Source organism: Panthera leo, chromosome D2, assembly GCF_018350215.1.
Source record: "Panthera leo isolate Ple1 chromosome D2, P.leo_Ple1_pat1.1, whole genome shotgun sequence".
Classification (NCBI taxonomy): domain Eukaryota; kingdom Metazoa; phylum Chordata; class Mammalia; order Carnivora; family Felidae; genus Panthera; species Panthera leo.
The window spans coordinates 58,433,316-58,448,126 of NC_056689.1; the positions used below are offsets into that span (position 1 = coordinate 58,433,316).

General features: G+C 45.0%; 1 protein-coding gene across 1 annotated transcript in view; it reads right to left on the reverse strand.

The window, feature by feature from the left end:
- Positions 1-1,877: 1,877 nt before the first annotated feature.
- Positions 1,878-14,811, reverse strand: part of PKD2L1 (polycystin 2 like 1, transient receptor potential cation channel) — a 35,638-nt gene continuing 22,704 nt past the window's right edge. The window contains exons 4-16 of the mRNA XM_042908212.1: positions 10,152-10,279; positions 9,433-9,686; positions 8,239-8,463; positions 7,847-8,075; positions 7,026-7,196; positions 6,662-6,843; positions 6,231-6,351; positions 5,300-5,398; positions 4,969-5,090; positions 3,574-3,700; positions 2,662-2,780; positions 2,287-2,410; positions 1,878-1,969 (exon numbers count right to left, since the gene is read on the reverse strand). Of these exons, the coding sequence (XP_042764146.1) occupies positions 1,910-1,969; positions 2,287-2,410; positions 2,662-2,780; positions 3,574-3,700; positions 4,969-5,090; positions 5,300-5,398; positions 6,231-6,351; positions 6,662-6,843; positions 7,026-7,196; positions 7,847-8,075; positions 8,239-8,463; positions 9,433-9,686; positions 10,152-10,279 (1,961 nt within the window). The 3' untranslated portion in view covers positions 1,878-1,909. The remainder of the gene's footprint in view (positions 1,970-2,286; positions 2,411-2,661; positions 2,781-3,573; positions 3,701-4,968; positions 5,091-5,299; positions 5,399-6,230; positions 6,352-6,661; positions 6,844-7,025; positions 7,197-7,846; positions 8,076-8,238; positions 8,464-9,432; positions 9,687-10,151; positions 10,280-14,811) is intronic.

A 14,811-nucleotide genomic window follows, 5' to 3' on the forward strand; every position in this document is an offset into this window, starting at 1 on the left:
GAAGGTAGTCTCATTCAACCTTTAGGAAATCTTCACTCATTGATCCCGGAACCGAAATACTCGGAATACTCGACCTTCAATGTCTTGGATAAACAACTCATTGTCCCCCATTTCTTTTTAAAAGTTTATTTATTTATTTTGAGAGAAAGCGAGAGGGAGGGAGAGAGAGAATGAGCGAGGGAAGGGCAAAGAGCGAGAGAATCCCAAGCAGGCTCTGCACTGTCATCGCAGAGCCCAAAGTGGGTCTCGAACTCACAAACCCAGCGGTCACAACCTGAGTGGAAACCAAGAGTCTGACACTTAACCGACTGAGTCACCTAGGCGCCCCAGCCCCCTTTTCCTTAGGAAGCAGGTTGGAACCTACTTATCCTCAGCTGATACAGCCTTTCTGGAAGACAGCTTTGTAACTCTTTTAACGCTGAGGATACACTCTGGTTATCTTGATCGCATTTAGCTGTTTCACAAGTTTCCTAGGTGTATAGAGTGTATGTGATGGGATGGTGAAACAGATGGGAGAAGGGAATGGATGAGAAAAAGCAACTGGGGAGCAAGGTGCAAAATGAGGAAGAGGTAAAGATCACAGGGCAAGGGAAAAGGGATATATAGCAGGTCTTGGGATGCAAACCTATACACCTAAAATCTTGGTGAAGTTTTTAGTCCTTTCCCTGGTTATCCTCCATCTGCACCCTCTCACCTCTCTCTCTCTCTCTCTCTCTCTCTCTCTCTCACACACACACACACACACACACACACACACACACACACACAGAGCTACCCCTCATGCCAGAGTAAGGGCTACCTTACACTCTTCATCCTGAGGACCAGGTTTCCCTAGGTCACTGTCTCCACTCTCTCTAACAGTACAGTCATAGTGCCGACCATTTCAGATTATTGCTATGAGCCAGAAGTTCTTATTTCAGGACTTCTCGGGCAGCCCAGCCCCTTCACATTGTCACTGCCCCCACTCTACACTGCCCAGCAGGGATGAGTGCCCCAGCCCAAGTACAAGAATGGCTCACAGCTCCAGCCTCTCTTCTTCTTCCTACAATCCCAGAAGCAAATGCAAAGTCCTGATTTTCCTAAGGATTTTTATTGATAGCCACCAGAGAAACCCATATTGTTCTTCACAAGAATAGAATCAGAGCCCACCACATTTTAGTCCAAAGATCTCTGAATCCGGAGGTTATTTCTTTGTCTGATTCTCCTTAGGTTCCATCTTTGTCCCGGTTTACAGCCCCCTCAGTTCCCAGTGTTTAGTGGAATGTTGGGAGCAGGCGCCTTCATGGACTTTGCCCTGAGAGGAGGGGTCACTCCAACTCCCCTGTAACATTATAATCTCCGTACCTGAGAAAGTCTCCTCTCTTTCACGGCTTCCCCTTCTCTTTCTCCTGGAAACTATGGAGAAGACAACAATCCTGTGGGTGCTAGCCTCAGATCTCTAGATGCACAAAGGATAAGATTCACTGGCAAATACGAAGACATTCAGATAATGCTGCTCCCTTCTATTTTTTCCCCCAAATTGTGGCTATCCAGGTGCCAGGTACTTAGGGAACATCACCTTCCTTTCATTATTGCCTTTTTTTTTTTTTTTTTTCCATCACAGCAGAGCTAGGAGCGCAGCAAGTGAGAGGCCCAGTGGGAAGTGTTATTTCACAGAGCTACACAGAGCTACGTGGCTGCACACAGAAACACTGAGTCACAAGCCTAGGCATGATGCAAGCTCTACACAGAAACACTGGTTCAAAAGGCCAGACACAAGGTGGACTCGGCAGGAGCAGTGGTGGAAACTGCTGCCCTAGGAACAGAGGACGTGTCCTGAGGAGGTCTCTGCGGAGGCAGTGAGAGAGGAGCCTGCTGTCTGATGCTTTAGAACCCCTGCCCCACCACTCTCCTGCCCACCCTGGACTCCTCAGGGGGCTGGAGTCATAGCTGGGGCTGGCTGCAGGTGTTCCCAAGCGCCTTGATCCCCCTGTTGGAAGAAAAAGGGACAGGTCATATGAAGGAGGAATTTGCATCCCACTTCCTTTTACCTACAAAATCTGGATCTGATTCTCCAACCTCAGACCATCTCCTGGAGGCTAAGGCAGCCCTTAGGCCAGAGCAACCAACTTCAGGCCTTCCCTCCACTCCTTACTTCCACTGATATAGTGACTACTATGAATATGTTGCCCCGGGAGCCTGAAAACAGGCTCTTTCCAAAATGTTTTGCCTCCACCCACTGAGTGGAAAAGATGGCAGAGTTCAAGTGTGGGGGAGCCGAGGGGACCCAGGTGAAGGGCCACTTACCATGCCTGGGGAGAGAGCTAGCTGCCCCTTCCTTTCCAGCATCTTCAGTTTTGAGCCCACAGCATCTACCTGGGACATGACTCCTTCCAGGACAGTCTCCAGATGCAGAACTCTGCTTGTGAGTCTGTGTAGGATTTGAGAGAGACCGAGGGAGCAGAAGTATGTGCCTGGGGGCCTAAGTGGCTGTAGGGGCAGGGGGTACAGAATGGTCTGTGTCTGGATGAGAGTAAGGAAGGTAAGGCACAGCCTTCTAGGGAGAGTTAAAGCGGGGCCAAAGTTCTTCCTGGGTTAGGGCAGAGAATTAGAAAGTTGTGGAAAGAAGGTCAAGGAGAACATTATAAACACACTTTGCCCTGGGGCCCTTGCTGCACATACGTGTAGAATTCTTCTCCTGAAACCCAGCCACCTGCTCTGGTAGGCTCTGGACACAACTCGCCTGGTGGGCTACTCACAATGGACCGGCCCAGGTTCTCAATCTCAGCGTTGAGGGCCACCTGATCAGGAAGTCAGAGAGGAGAAGATGACTCTGGGAATTCATCAGCTCCTATTTCATCACCTGCTCTAACAGGACCTCCGGACCAGTCCCTTGGGCTCCAGTTCATGCTAGTCCCCTTCCCTCTCAAACTCTAGAGACAATAGGATAAGTGTGGTGGTGCTTGGACACATAGCTGGACCAACCTCTGGGGAATCACCTCCCAAAGAAACAAAACATGAGCTCTTGGAAGCCTCGATTAATGAGACCCTCCCTAGAATCCAGCTGAATCTGGGAAAGGAAGAACAGTACCAGGATTCCTGCCACTTTCTCTCCTGCCCCTGAATTTTTGGTCTACAGCGGATAGGGACGAAGCAGGCACAACTGGGGGAGCTAAGGATCTGAGTTTGAAAATCCCAGGGAGACGGCAAGTCCTCAGAAGGAATTGTCAGAGATTCTTGGGCAATTGATCCTTTCCCTCTAAGACTGTGTTTTATAGCAGTGGTTCTCAACTTTGGCTGTGCATTGGAATCACCTAGGGAGTCTTTTTAAAGCACTGATGCCCGGGCCCGTCACTCTCCCAGAGATTCTGTCTAGGGTATGTGGCCTGAGTATGAGGATTATTTGACTCCCCACCCCCACCTTACCAGCGTATGCTAATGTGCAGCAGTTTGAGAATTGACTATTCTAGAGAGTACTTTCCTGCCCATCTATCAAAGGATTTTCAGTTTGGATCTGTGTTCTCGGTATGTTCTCAGGGAGGGGAGAGTGAACAATTTTCTTTCGCTGCCTGTCCACCAACCAGCTGGGCTCACCCTCTTCTCCTCGAGGTCCTGTTGCATTTGTTCCTGTTCTTTCTTGTCCAGGATGTGATTCCCATCTTGGTCAAACCTGGTGAAGGCGGCTGTGAGCTCAGTGATCTCATGCTCTGCGTGCCCCAGTCTGAGGAGAACAGTATGATGGATGAAATGACTTCTGGCCTTTTGTGGCCGTGATCTCTCAATTAGGGACTTCCTACTTTTTTCCAGACTCTACAACTCTTGCTCTCTGGGAAAGAAGGGGACCACATGGGAAAGCCAGGATCACCAAGGTCTAGCAATTTTACTCCCAAGAAATTGCTTTAATCTATTTCTTCCTTCTCTGACTCCTGCTGACTAGATTCAGGCCCTCATGATGTTCTATAGGAATTATTGCAAAATCTCTTTGCCTCTAAATAATCTGTCCCTCCACCCCCACCCTGCTGGCTTCTTCTTCACTCCCTACCCCCTGAAATCCATCCTGTATAATGCAACTAGAGTAATTTATCTTTCTAAAGTGCAGGTCTAACTGTACCCCTCCCCTGCTTAAAATCCCTTCTGGGCACCCTATTCTTTGGATTGAATGATGGTATTCAAGGTCTTTCCCAGGGTGGTCCTGGCTCATTCCCCTGGCCTCATTTCTTGCTATGCCCCACTTTTATTTGATAGCTTAGCAACTTATTATTCCTGTATATGTTGCTCAACTTAAAACGTCTGTGCCTTTGTATATGCTTTCATCTCTTCTTGGAGTGGACTTCCTCTGCTTGTCTACATGTAAGCTATCCATCCTCCAAAACCCTATTCATACACCACCTCTTCCAGGAGGTCTTCCCTTAAACTCAAATATAGAATTGAATACTTTCTTTTTTTTTGTGCTCCCTCTCTTCTTGTCACTTCTGTTGTTGAAGTTGTTCTGTGATTCAGTTTATTTGCTGAATATGTGTATGAGCTCCTGGAGGACAAAGACTTTGTCTCATTTAATTGTGTGCCCTGCTCAGGGCCTGGCCCACAGCTGGTGCTCACAATGTATTTGTTCAGTGTTTGTTAACATGTTTAACTAGGAGGCAAGGAGGCTAAAGGAATAGGCTAGTGTTTGTGGTGGAGCAAAGAACCAACTACAGAGTTATGTGGGAGTGAGAAATGTATGCAATGAATAGGAAATTATATTATTACATTAGTCCTAATAATTGTTCAACAAGGTCCAGAATGTTACAGAATGTGGTCGGAGACCTTTAAACCAAGGGCACAATTCTGAAGGTCAGAATCAGAGACCTATAGGTCAAAGTCAAAAGCTGAAAGTCAAAGTCAGAGGCCCATAGGCCAAGATCAGAGGTTTTTAGGCAAAGGGTATATGGTTGAGGGTCAAGGACTTATAGACCAATGTCAGAGAAGGTTGGATCTCTGGTTGCTCACTCCCTCAAGGTGTTGGTGAAATCCTCAAATTGGATCTCCTGCTCTCCACCCTGCAGGACCTTCTGTACATCTGAAACTCGCTCCTTCCTCAAACGCAGCCTCAGTAGGGTCTTGTTGTAGCCCTGGAAGGAGAAAGGAAACAGGTATGGTTCCTACAGCCTTCTCATCATTCCTTGCCCCCTCCCCCACCCACTGGATGCCAGGCTTCCAGGGATAGGTCAAATGCACACAAGGGCACAGGGCCCTACACCAGTCAGGAACAGACCAGGACACAGAGCCTTGGACTTGGGCCCTGACACAGACGTATCACTCAAAGGGAATGGGTGGTTACCTGTTTCAGGAGGTCAGAAAGTTGCAGCTCATCCTTCTGTCCAGCTAACTCTTCCTTGACCTCTGAATATGTATCATTGATGATGGCCAGGAACATGTTCTGGAGATAAAGTGGGGACTTAAGTCCTCACCCCCAGACTCACTAACAGCATTGAGCCCACTAACCCTATTAAAGTCCCAGACATATGTTCTAAAAGGGCCAATGCTTTCAATCTCAGCTCGGCAGGCCAATAACCCCAGCATCTCATGGTTCCAAAGACCCCCATTTAGCACAATCCTGTTAGGGATGGATCAAGCTTCCTTACCCACCTGCTATCTTCACTCAGTTGCTGTAGTAACCTGACTGCAAAGATAGCCCATCATATGCCAGAGTTTGCTTCCATATAAGGGCCTACCAATCACTGAGAGTACAGTTTTGTTGTCTTTACCATCTAACCCCAGTCCAACCCATCTATCCCTAACCATGATCAAATAAAGAAACTTGCTGGCCTTGTCAATAAAAATTAATCCCAGATCTTTCATAGTTGGCAGAGAGAAAGAGAATATAAAGCAATGGTAATAGAAATAGCCAGAAATTCCTAGAGGAAGGGGAGAATAGATGTAGAAGATTTCAGGTTCAACTACTTCTCTTCATGGGGCACTTTTCTCTCCCTTTCCATTCTTAGAGAATAGGGGTTTGGTTTTACTGAGAGAGCCTGAAGATTCTCTTATACTCTGCAAACTGCCTGACTGTGCTGGCCATGCTGAGCACATTAGCCAATTCTCGGGTGATCCAGAAGCCCCCCCCCCCCCCCTTCACTGTCCATCCCTGATTTGAGATACCCATTTTAACACTGAGCACAGAATATGGGGGGATCAAAACCTCATGCTGTAGGTCCTTTATGTCTCCACCCCTCAGGCTCCCAATTCCCACCTTCCAGAGGGACCCTCACCAGGAGCACGAAGAAGACAAAGAAGACATAGGTGACAAAGTAGGCAGGTCCCAGGATGCGGTTGGCATTGTCAATAGCGTTGTAGTCAAAGTCCCCAAGGATGATCCGGAACTGAGTGAAACTGAGAGACCAGGGTCTGTGCTTCACCTAGGGCCTAACCATAACCCTGTCACCTATTCATACCCCCAAACCACTTTCCTAACTACCATTCTTCAGTGAACGCAGACAGACCTCTCTTGTACCTCCAGCCCAACCTGATAGAGACATAGTGAGGTGCATAGATACTTGAACCCATCCACCAGAGATTCTCACACAGATGTTTTAAGCACAGACACACCTGTACACATGCACTTAGCTTCCCCAAGGATACACACACCCACAGAGCAGGAGGGAGAGGGTCCAGGAGGGAGTGAAGAGGGCAGGACACACACATGCACTTGATGAAAGTGCTGAAGTTTTCCACTTGGGTCCCAAAAAGCAGGTAGCCGAGTTGGGCATAGGCGAAGAAAACAATGAAGAACATGACAGCAAAACCCAGGATGTCCTTGGCACAGCGGGCCAGCGTGGAGGAGAGCTGAGTCATGGTTTTGTTGAAGCTGATGTACTTGAATATCTGCAAAGGCCATGTGGAATCAAACAGTAAAGGAAGAAAAGAGAAAATCTTTGAATAGTGTACTCCAGGGACTTATGGAGGCCACTGGAGTTGTCAAACCAGACAAGGAAAATGACACAAGTGCTAAACAAGGGAGAATGAGTGCTTTGAGGTGTTGTTGGGGATGAGGGGTCCCAAGGTACCTTGATCCAGGCAAAGAAAAGGTTCACAGCATTCATGTTGTTGTACTGTGTCTGCCAGAAGGCGAGGAACTCGAAGTCAGCATACGTGTTTGGCTGCTGCAGGAGCTTCCCCATCAGCCGGTTCACCTCAAGGGTTCGGAATATGTGGAAGCCCACAGCCACAATAGAGAGCTGTCATCACAGGGGTCAGAGGTGTCAGAGAAGTCAGGCTCTCAAGGGAAGTTCAATGATAAGGTCCTAGGGGAGAGCTGGGGTAGGTAAGTCAGGTGGGAAAAAAATCCTTCTCTTCTGAGCTGTTGACTATCTAAGCTTCAAATGGAAGTGAATAGGATGATTGGGGAGTATCTTAAATCCTGAAACAAGGCTTTGGGACCAATGGTAAATAGGTAGGTTTTAAAGGACCATGGAGAATTGGAGCCAAGTAATTTTATTTCTCCCATCACTTCCTAGTCTTGGTCAAGAAATTGTGTCCTGTTAATAGGAAGAAGATGAAGATGAAGAGGCAGGCTATTTTTATAGAAGAGAAGAGAAAAGGTAGGAGTTTCAAAGGGACAGATAATAAAGGCAAAAGACAGAAGAGGAAAAGAATATCAAGTGAACCTCTCACAGGTCAGAGTGGGAGGGCATGTGGGAGACAGGGTTTTCCCAGGGGCTGAGCCGGGGGAACATCAGCCTCTGGCTCTGGGAGTTGTCATACAGTGATTTGACTGGAAATCATAAGGAGGACTCGAGACTCCAAAAGGAAGAACTTGGAGCCCCTATCAGGGTAGATCCCCTTCCTCCTCCTAATATATCCCAAGTATAAGATATCTGTCCCTCACCAAGATGACCACCAGGTCCAGAATGTTCCAGATGCTTCTAAGGTAACGAAACTGGTGGATGTGGAGCTCCAGTATCTCTTCTACCACATAGTAGAAGATGAAGATGCAGAAGATGATTTCACAGACAATGATAAAGAAGTCCCAGTTACTGACATAGCGGATCAGCTTAACTGTGCGGATTTGCCAAGATGGGATGGCACCTCCTGTAGCTGGAAACTCCACCACCAGTCTGTGGGAGGAAGGGGAGATACCTGGTGAGGCCTGGGCTAGGATAGTTCCTCCAATCCCCTCTCCTCCACGCCCACCACAGGGTACACATTTAAGGAAAGGTCTTAAGCAGAGAAGGGAACCAGGAACCATGGATGGAGGTAAGACAGGGAAAGGAGACCCACCTCAGTACACAGAAAAGGTTGATGTTGGCATTGTAGACTGAGAAGTCAATGAAGACCACCCGAGTGCCCCTGTCTAGCCACAGGCCCTCCTGAAGGTCCTGGAGTGCCTCTGCACTGGCCTGTCGGGACCCTGGAAGGTCCAGATAGTAGCCACCTCCACTGTAGCTTGTCAGCCGGCCCCAGTGAGAGGAGCCCCCCAGCTCATCCTGCGAGTGGTATGTCCACCTGTCACAGAAGAAGCCATCTGAGCAGAGAGGTCTGAGCCAGTCCAAAAGCTGATCTCCTGAGGCAATGGCAACACTTGATGATTGTCTGGGCATTACAGTTTCATATATATTATATATACATATCATGTATAATATATATTCCACACATATCATCTTGTTTGATACTAACGACTATTTGAGAATGGAGGGTAAATATTATCCACATTTTGAAGATGAGGAACCTAAGACTCAGAAATGTCTAAGATAATCCAGCTAGTTAGTGGCCAAACTAAAACTCAAATATAAATGTCCTGATTTCTCATGATGTCACCCAAAACTATGGATGACAAACCCATGCCCCACTTTTGATCTCAGACTGAGGAGTCCCCACTAGGGAAACACCTGGCTCATATAATACAGAAAAGACCCTTTCTGCTCTTGTGGTTGTGCACCTGGCTGCTTTGTCTCATGATTCTCTGTTCCATCCACAAACTTTCCTCCCTGTGCTCTTCCTTCCTTCCCCTTCACATCCTGTCCATCCTTTTCCCCTTTCTTTCCTAATTCTCCATTGACCCTTAACCCCTTGCTTCTTCCCCTACAGTTCTAAGGGTCAGACTCTTCCAATTATGACTTGTGTGGCAGTACCAGTGCTTCAGCTATTCTCCATACCCATAAGAACACCTGGACAAGAAAGAATGCTTTCTCTGCCAGGACTGTCCCCAGGATAGTGCAAATGTGACCGTGACCTGTGTGTGGAAACAAGTCCAGAGGCTATGGTCTTGTTTGCTAATGTATCTTCTCTGTTCCTGAGTGACCCAAACCAAGACCTCCTAACAGTCACAGATGGGACTCAGAGAGATGCTTCCCCTGTCCCTCCCCCAGATCCCCCCAAGGCTCTTTAAGACGAAGTGGAAATCGTTCCAACCCTTGGGATGGTGTCAGGCTCAGAGAAGCAAGCCTAGCAACATTGGTGGGGGGATTCACTCACGCTGTGCCATTGAGAGGCCCAAAGGGGAGCTGTTCTTCTTTGTCTGGAGAGTAGACGTCGTAGCAGCTCAAAATGTCCTCACGGAAGTCTTCATGCACCACGCAGGAGTCATTGCGGACCCTCAGCTGCCGTAGCCTTGGAACCCCCAGCAGCAGGTTCTCATAGTAGATGAAGGAGTGGGAGCCATGGCCCAGGCTCTGGTTGTTGTACCATTTGGTCCAATACAAACTGTCCAGTAGTGGGCCCTGGGCAAACTAGACCACGAGCTGGGTTGGGCCTAACCTAACCTCATCTTGACCTTTACTCTTGGAATGACCTTTGCCATCACTCCTTGACCCCCTGGCTTATCTCTAGTCTACTTCTGTTGGATCCCTCAGCTGACCCATGAACTTTGACCACTTCTTGACCTGACGTGGCCCTACTTTTTGTTTGAGATGCATTTTGAAGTTCAGCCTTACCTATAACTCCCAATACTAGTTTAACTAACTAGTATAGCTTGACTCTCTGGTCATCATCCCAATTTCTCATCTATCTCTACCTAAACTCTACTCTGACCCATTAATTCTTGCCTGACCCTTTGACTTGGCCTGATTCTAGAATAATCTGGTCTCTGGTTATGGCCTGGTCCACTGTCTGACATCCCTGAATCCTGGCCTGTGGCTTCATGCTTCAGGCCATTGAGAAGGAGAAAGGAGAGGTAGAGGGTATCTCATACTCACATCCCAGAAGTCCGCCATGCTGCTGATGGCCTGGAAGGAGACTCCGGTGTCTGACGGGGTATGTAAGAAGAGCTCAGACATCACTTTGGTGTAATAATAGGCACTGGAGCTTGTCATTCCGTAGGTCACTAGAAACCAACCCAAGAAGCTGTGTCCTGCTCACTGTTCCCATATCCATTCCCCAGAGAAGATAGGAAAGCCCATTGCCCTGGGGACAGAGATGCTATCTAGATGGGATCCCATGGCAATAGTGGCATTGGGGAAACCAGGGAATTTATTAGGGAAGAGTTATGACTATAAGGTCTCTTCCTCTCCTCCCAACTTACCTTAGAAAGACTGAACTCCACTCAGAAATAGTTTTTTAGATTGTCATTCTGAAAATCCACTTTTTTCTTCCCAAACCAGCTAACTTCCTAGTTCTTATTCCCCAGAGCCAAGATATTTCCACCTTCTGCATCAGGCAGTGCTTCCTTTCCTTTGTCCTATATTTATGCCTTTGGAAAAGTACCTTTTAATTCTAGAGTAGTCCAAGGCCCTGGCCAAACACCTTACATGGAGATTGGTGTCCTGGACCTTGGAGTCAGTGACTCCACAGCCATGGGAGTGGGAGGTAGGCATGGCACCTCTGGCCCCAGGGCATCCTGAGGGGGCACAGTTATCTCATGAGGGAAGGACTCAGAGCATACCCATCAGAAAAAGACCAGGCTTTTGCCTTGAAACTGAATCTCCCTCAACCACCAACCAAATACACCCAGTCTAAAGTAGGGTTCTCAAGGGAAGCTACAAGTTTTCTAGCTAAAAGATAAAATTTGACGAGTATAAGCTATTTATTTTATAGATTGTCCCTCAATCTAGATTTGCCTGATGTTTCCTTGTGTTTAAAAATTCAGGTTATACATTGGGCAAACCATACCAAAGAAGATATGTGTGTTCTTCTCAGAGTTTCCTATCAGGAGGCATATATTGTCTAATAGTATCATTACTGGTGATGCTAACTTTCATTCCTTGTTAAGGCAGTATCTTCCAGCTATCTTCAATGTAAAATTATTTTTCTCTTTGTAATTAATATGTATTTTGTGGGGAAACACTTTGAAACTATGTAAATATCTTTTTACTCATCAATCTTTCACCTACTAGTTTTAATATCCTTTAATGACTTTTGCCTGATTATTACTACTAAAGTTGTCAAGATTTGATTTTCCCATTCCATCATTCCTTCTGCATTTGTTAGTTAGCATTCTCTCTAGGAAGAACTTACCTTTCTTCCTCGTTTATTTATTCATTTATATATATCAGCATGAACTTATGGATTCTTGTTTTTATAGCTTTTAATTTGTTAGTATTATACTTTATTGTTACTTAATTTTTTAGCCAAGTCATGCAGGATAAAGAAAAACTAAAGAGTTGTTCCATATTAAAAAAAAAAAAAAAGAATGGCACAAAAACAGACACATAGACCAAAGGAATAGAATAGAAACCCCAGAACTAGACCCACAAACGTATGGCCAACTAATCTTTGACAAAGCAGGAAAGAATATCCAATGGAAAAAAAACAGTCTCTTTAACAAATGGTGCTGGGAGAACTGGACAGCAACATGCAGAAGGTTGAAACTAGACCACTTTCTCACACCATTCACAAAAATAAACTCAAAATGGATAAAGGACCTGAATGTGAGACAGGAAACCATCAAAACCCTAGAGGAGAAAACAGGAAAAGACCTCTCTGACCTCAGCCATAGCAATCTCTTACTCGACACTTCCCCAAAGGCAAGGGAATTAAAAGCAAAAATGAATTACTGGGACCTTATGAAGATAAAAAGCTTCTGCACGGCAAAGCAAACAACCAACAAAACTAAAAGGCAACCAACGGAATGGGAAAAGATATTTGCAAATGACATATCGGATAAAGGGCTAGTATCCAAAATCTATAAAGAGCTCACCAAACTCCACACCCAAAAAACAAATAACCCAGTGAAGAAATGGGCAGAAAACATGAATAGACACTTCTCTAAAGAAGACATCCGGATGGCCAACAGGCACATGAAAAGATGCTCAACGTTGCTCCTCATCAGGGAAATACAAATCAAAACCACTTTCAGATATCACCTCACGCCAATCAGAGTGGCCAAAATGAACAAATCAGGAGACTATAGATGCTGGAGAGGATGTGGAGAAACGGGAACCCTCTTGCACTGTTGGTGGGAATGCAAATTGGTGCAGCCACTCTGGAAAACAGTGTGCAGGTTCCTCAGAAAATTGAAAATAGACCTACCCTATGACCCAGCAATAGCACTGCTAGGAATTTACCCAAGGGATACAGGAGTACTGATGCATAGGGGCACTTGTACCCCAATGTTTATAGCAGCACTCTCAACAATAGCCAAATTATGGAAAGAGCCTAAATGTCCATCAACTGATGAATGGACAAAGAAATTGTGGTTTATATACACAATGGAGTACTACATGGCAATGAGAAAGAACGAAATATGGCCCTTCGTAGCAACGTGGATGGAACTGGAGAGTGTGATGCTAAGTGAAATAAGCCATACAGAGAAAGACAAATACCATATGTTTTCACTCTTATGTGGATCCTGAGAAACTTAACAGAAACCCATGGGGGAGGGGAAGAAAAAAAAAAGAGGTTAGAGTGAGAGAGAGCCAAAGCATAAGAGACTCTTGAAAACTGAGAACAAACTGAGGGTTGAGGGGGGGTGGGAGGGAGGGGAGGGTGGGTGATGGGTATTGAGGAGGGCACCTTTTGGGATGAGCACTGGGTGTTGTATGGAAACCAATTTGATAATAAATTTCATATATTGGGAAAAAAAAAGAATAAAGAAACATAAAAACTAAATGTAACATGTGCATTTAGCGAGGATTAAATCCTGGACAATAATTTATTTTCTTGTACTATAAAGGCTATTAGTGAAACAATTGGTGAGATTGTAATAAAGTCTGTTCATTAGATGATAGTACTGAATCAATGATAATTTTCTTTCATAAGAGAATGTCCTTGTTTTTAGAATTACATATTAAAGTATTTAGTAGCAACAGGGCATTATGTCTGCAATTTATTCTCAAATAGTGTGTGTGTGTTTGTGTGTGTGTGTGTGTGTGTGTGTGTCTAGAGAAAGAGAGAGAGAGATTGGGAGAGAGAACAATAAGGAAATGCAAGCATGGTAAAATGTACACATTTGGGAAATATGGGTGAAATGTATATATAAGAATTCTTTGTATTATTCTTGCAGCTTTTCTGTAAGTCTGTAATTACATCAAAAATTAAAGTAGGATTTTTCAGTCTCTTATGGGCACTTCTCTTTAAGAATTTTCTTTTTCAAATTTTGGGCCGTACTTGCTCCTACCACCCCTGGAGCTCATCCATAGTCTTGTAGGAAAGAGGGACTGGTGAGTGATCCTAAAATAGGCACAAGCAACATCACATCTTTCCAGGGGAGAAATCTGCAAAGAAGGAAGCATTATGGCTTCACACTCCCTCATTCTGCTCTTTTTAAGTCCAAGAAACAACTTGACTCCTCTCTAATTCAAATCTGTGATCATCTTCCCTTAGTATCTGGAGGACTCATACTCAGCTTTTTAGGACTTGGAAAATGGGTTGGAAGTGAAGCTTCTGTCTGCTGAGAACCCAACCACAGAGTAAGAATGATCAGTAAGCTGAACTTTTCCTAATGCCATAGGCTGATTAAATTGATATAACTTCTAGATGGCCACTAGGTGGTGCTCTTGCTGTATCTTTTTCTCTCCAATTCTCCAATCCTACTCAGAATTACTACTCAGAATTAACATTGCTCTGAACTGGTTGTCAACCCCATATGGAGATGTAGCATTTCTGATTATTATCCAAGATAGTAAAGACTATGTATTTTGAGAAAAATGGTTTTACCTGGTCAAATGCCCACCGATACTCAGAAACAGTATTCTTTGTAACTTTTTAATTGAAGTACATGCAAACAAAAAAGACCAAGAAGTTGTTAAAAAACCTCTTGGGGGCACCTGGGTGGTTGAGCATCTGACTCTTGATTTCTGCTCAGGTCATGACCTTGCCCACGCTCAGCATGGAGTTTGCTTGGGATTCTCTCTCCCTCTCTCTCTGCCTCTCCCCTTCTCTCTCTCTCTCTCTCTCTCTCTCTCTCTCTCAAACACACACACACACACACACACACACACACTCGCTCTCTCAGTAAATAAATATTTATAAAATAAGTAAATACATAATAAAAATCTTCTAAATTAAGGTTTAAGCTTTGTTTGCTGCCTATTCACTACCTTCTCCCCACCCAAATACCTTCTCTCCCTTGTTAATTCTTACTTCAGCAAATTTTGTACTTTGTCTCAGGAGATAAGGGGTGTTTACCCACCCACCTCTATGAAATTCAGCTTACTATTTTGAAAGCCCAAATCGATACTTGGTAGAACATATTATCAATCTATCACCCTGATTATTCTAAAGACACATTTTATATTCATTAAACAAACATTACTCAAAGTCCAACATGTGTGAAACACATGGTCATTGGCTTCTATCCTTAAAAACTTCTATTGAGAAAGATGTCCCAGAATGAACTTTCTTTAGTACATCTTTAACATTTAAAATTGAATTATACAGGATAGAATGTTTTTTCTTTTTTTTTTTTAATTTAATTTT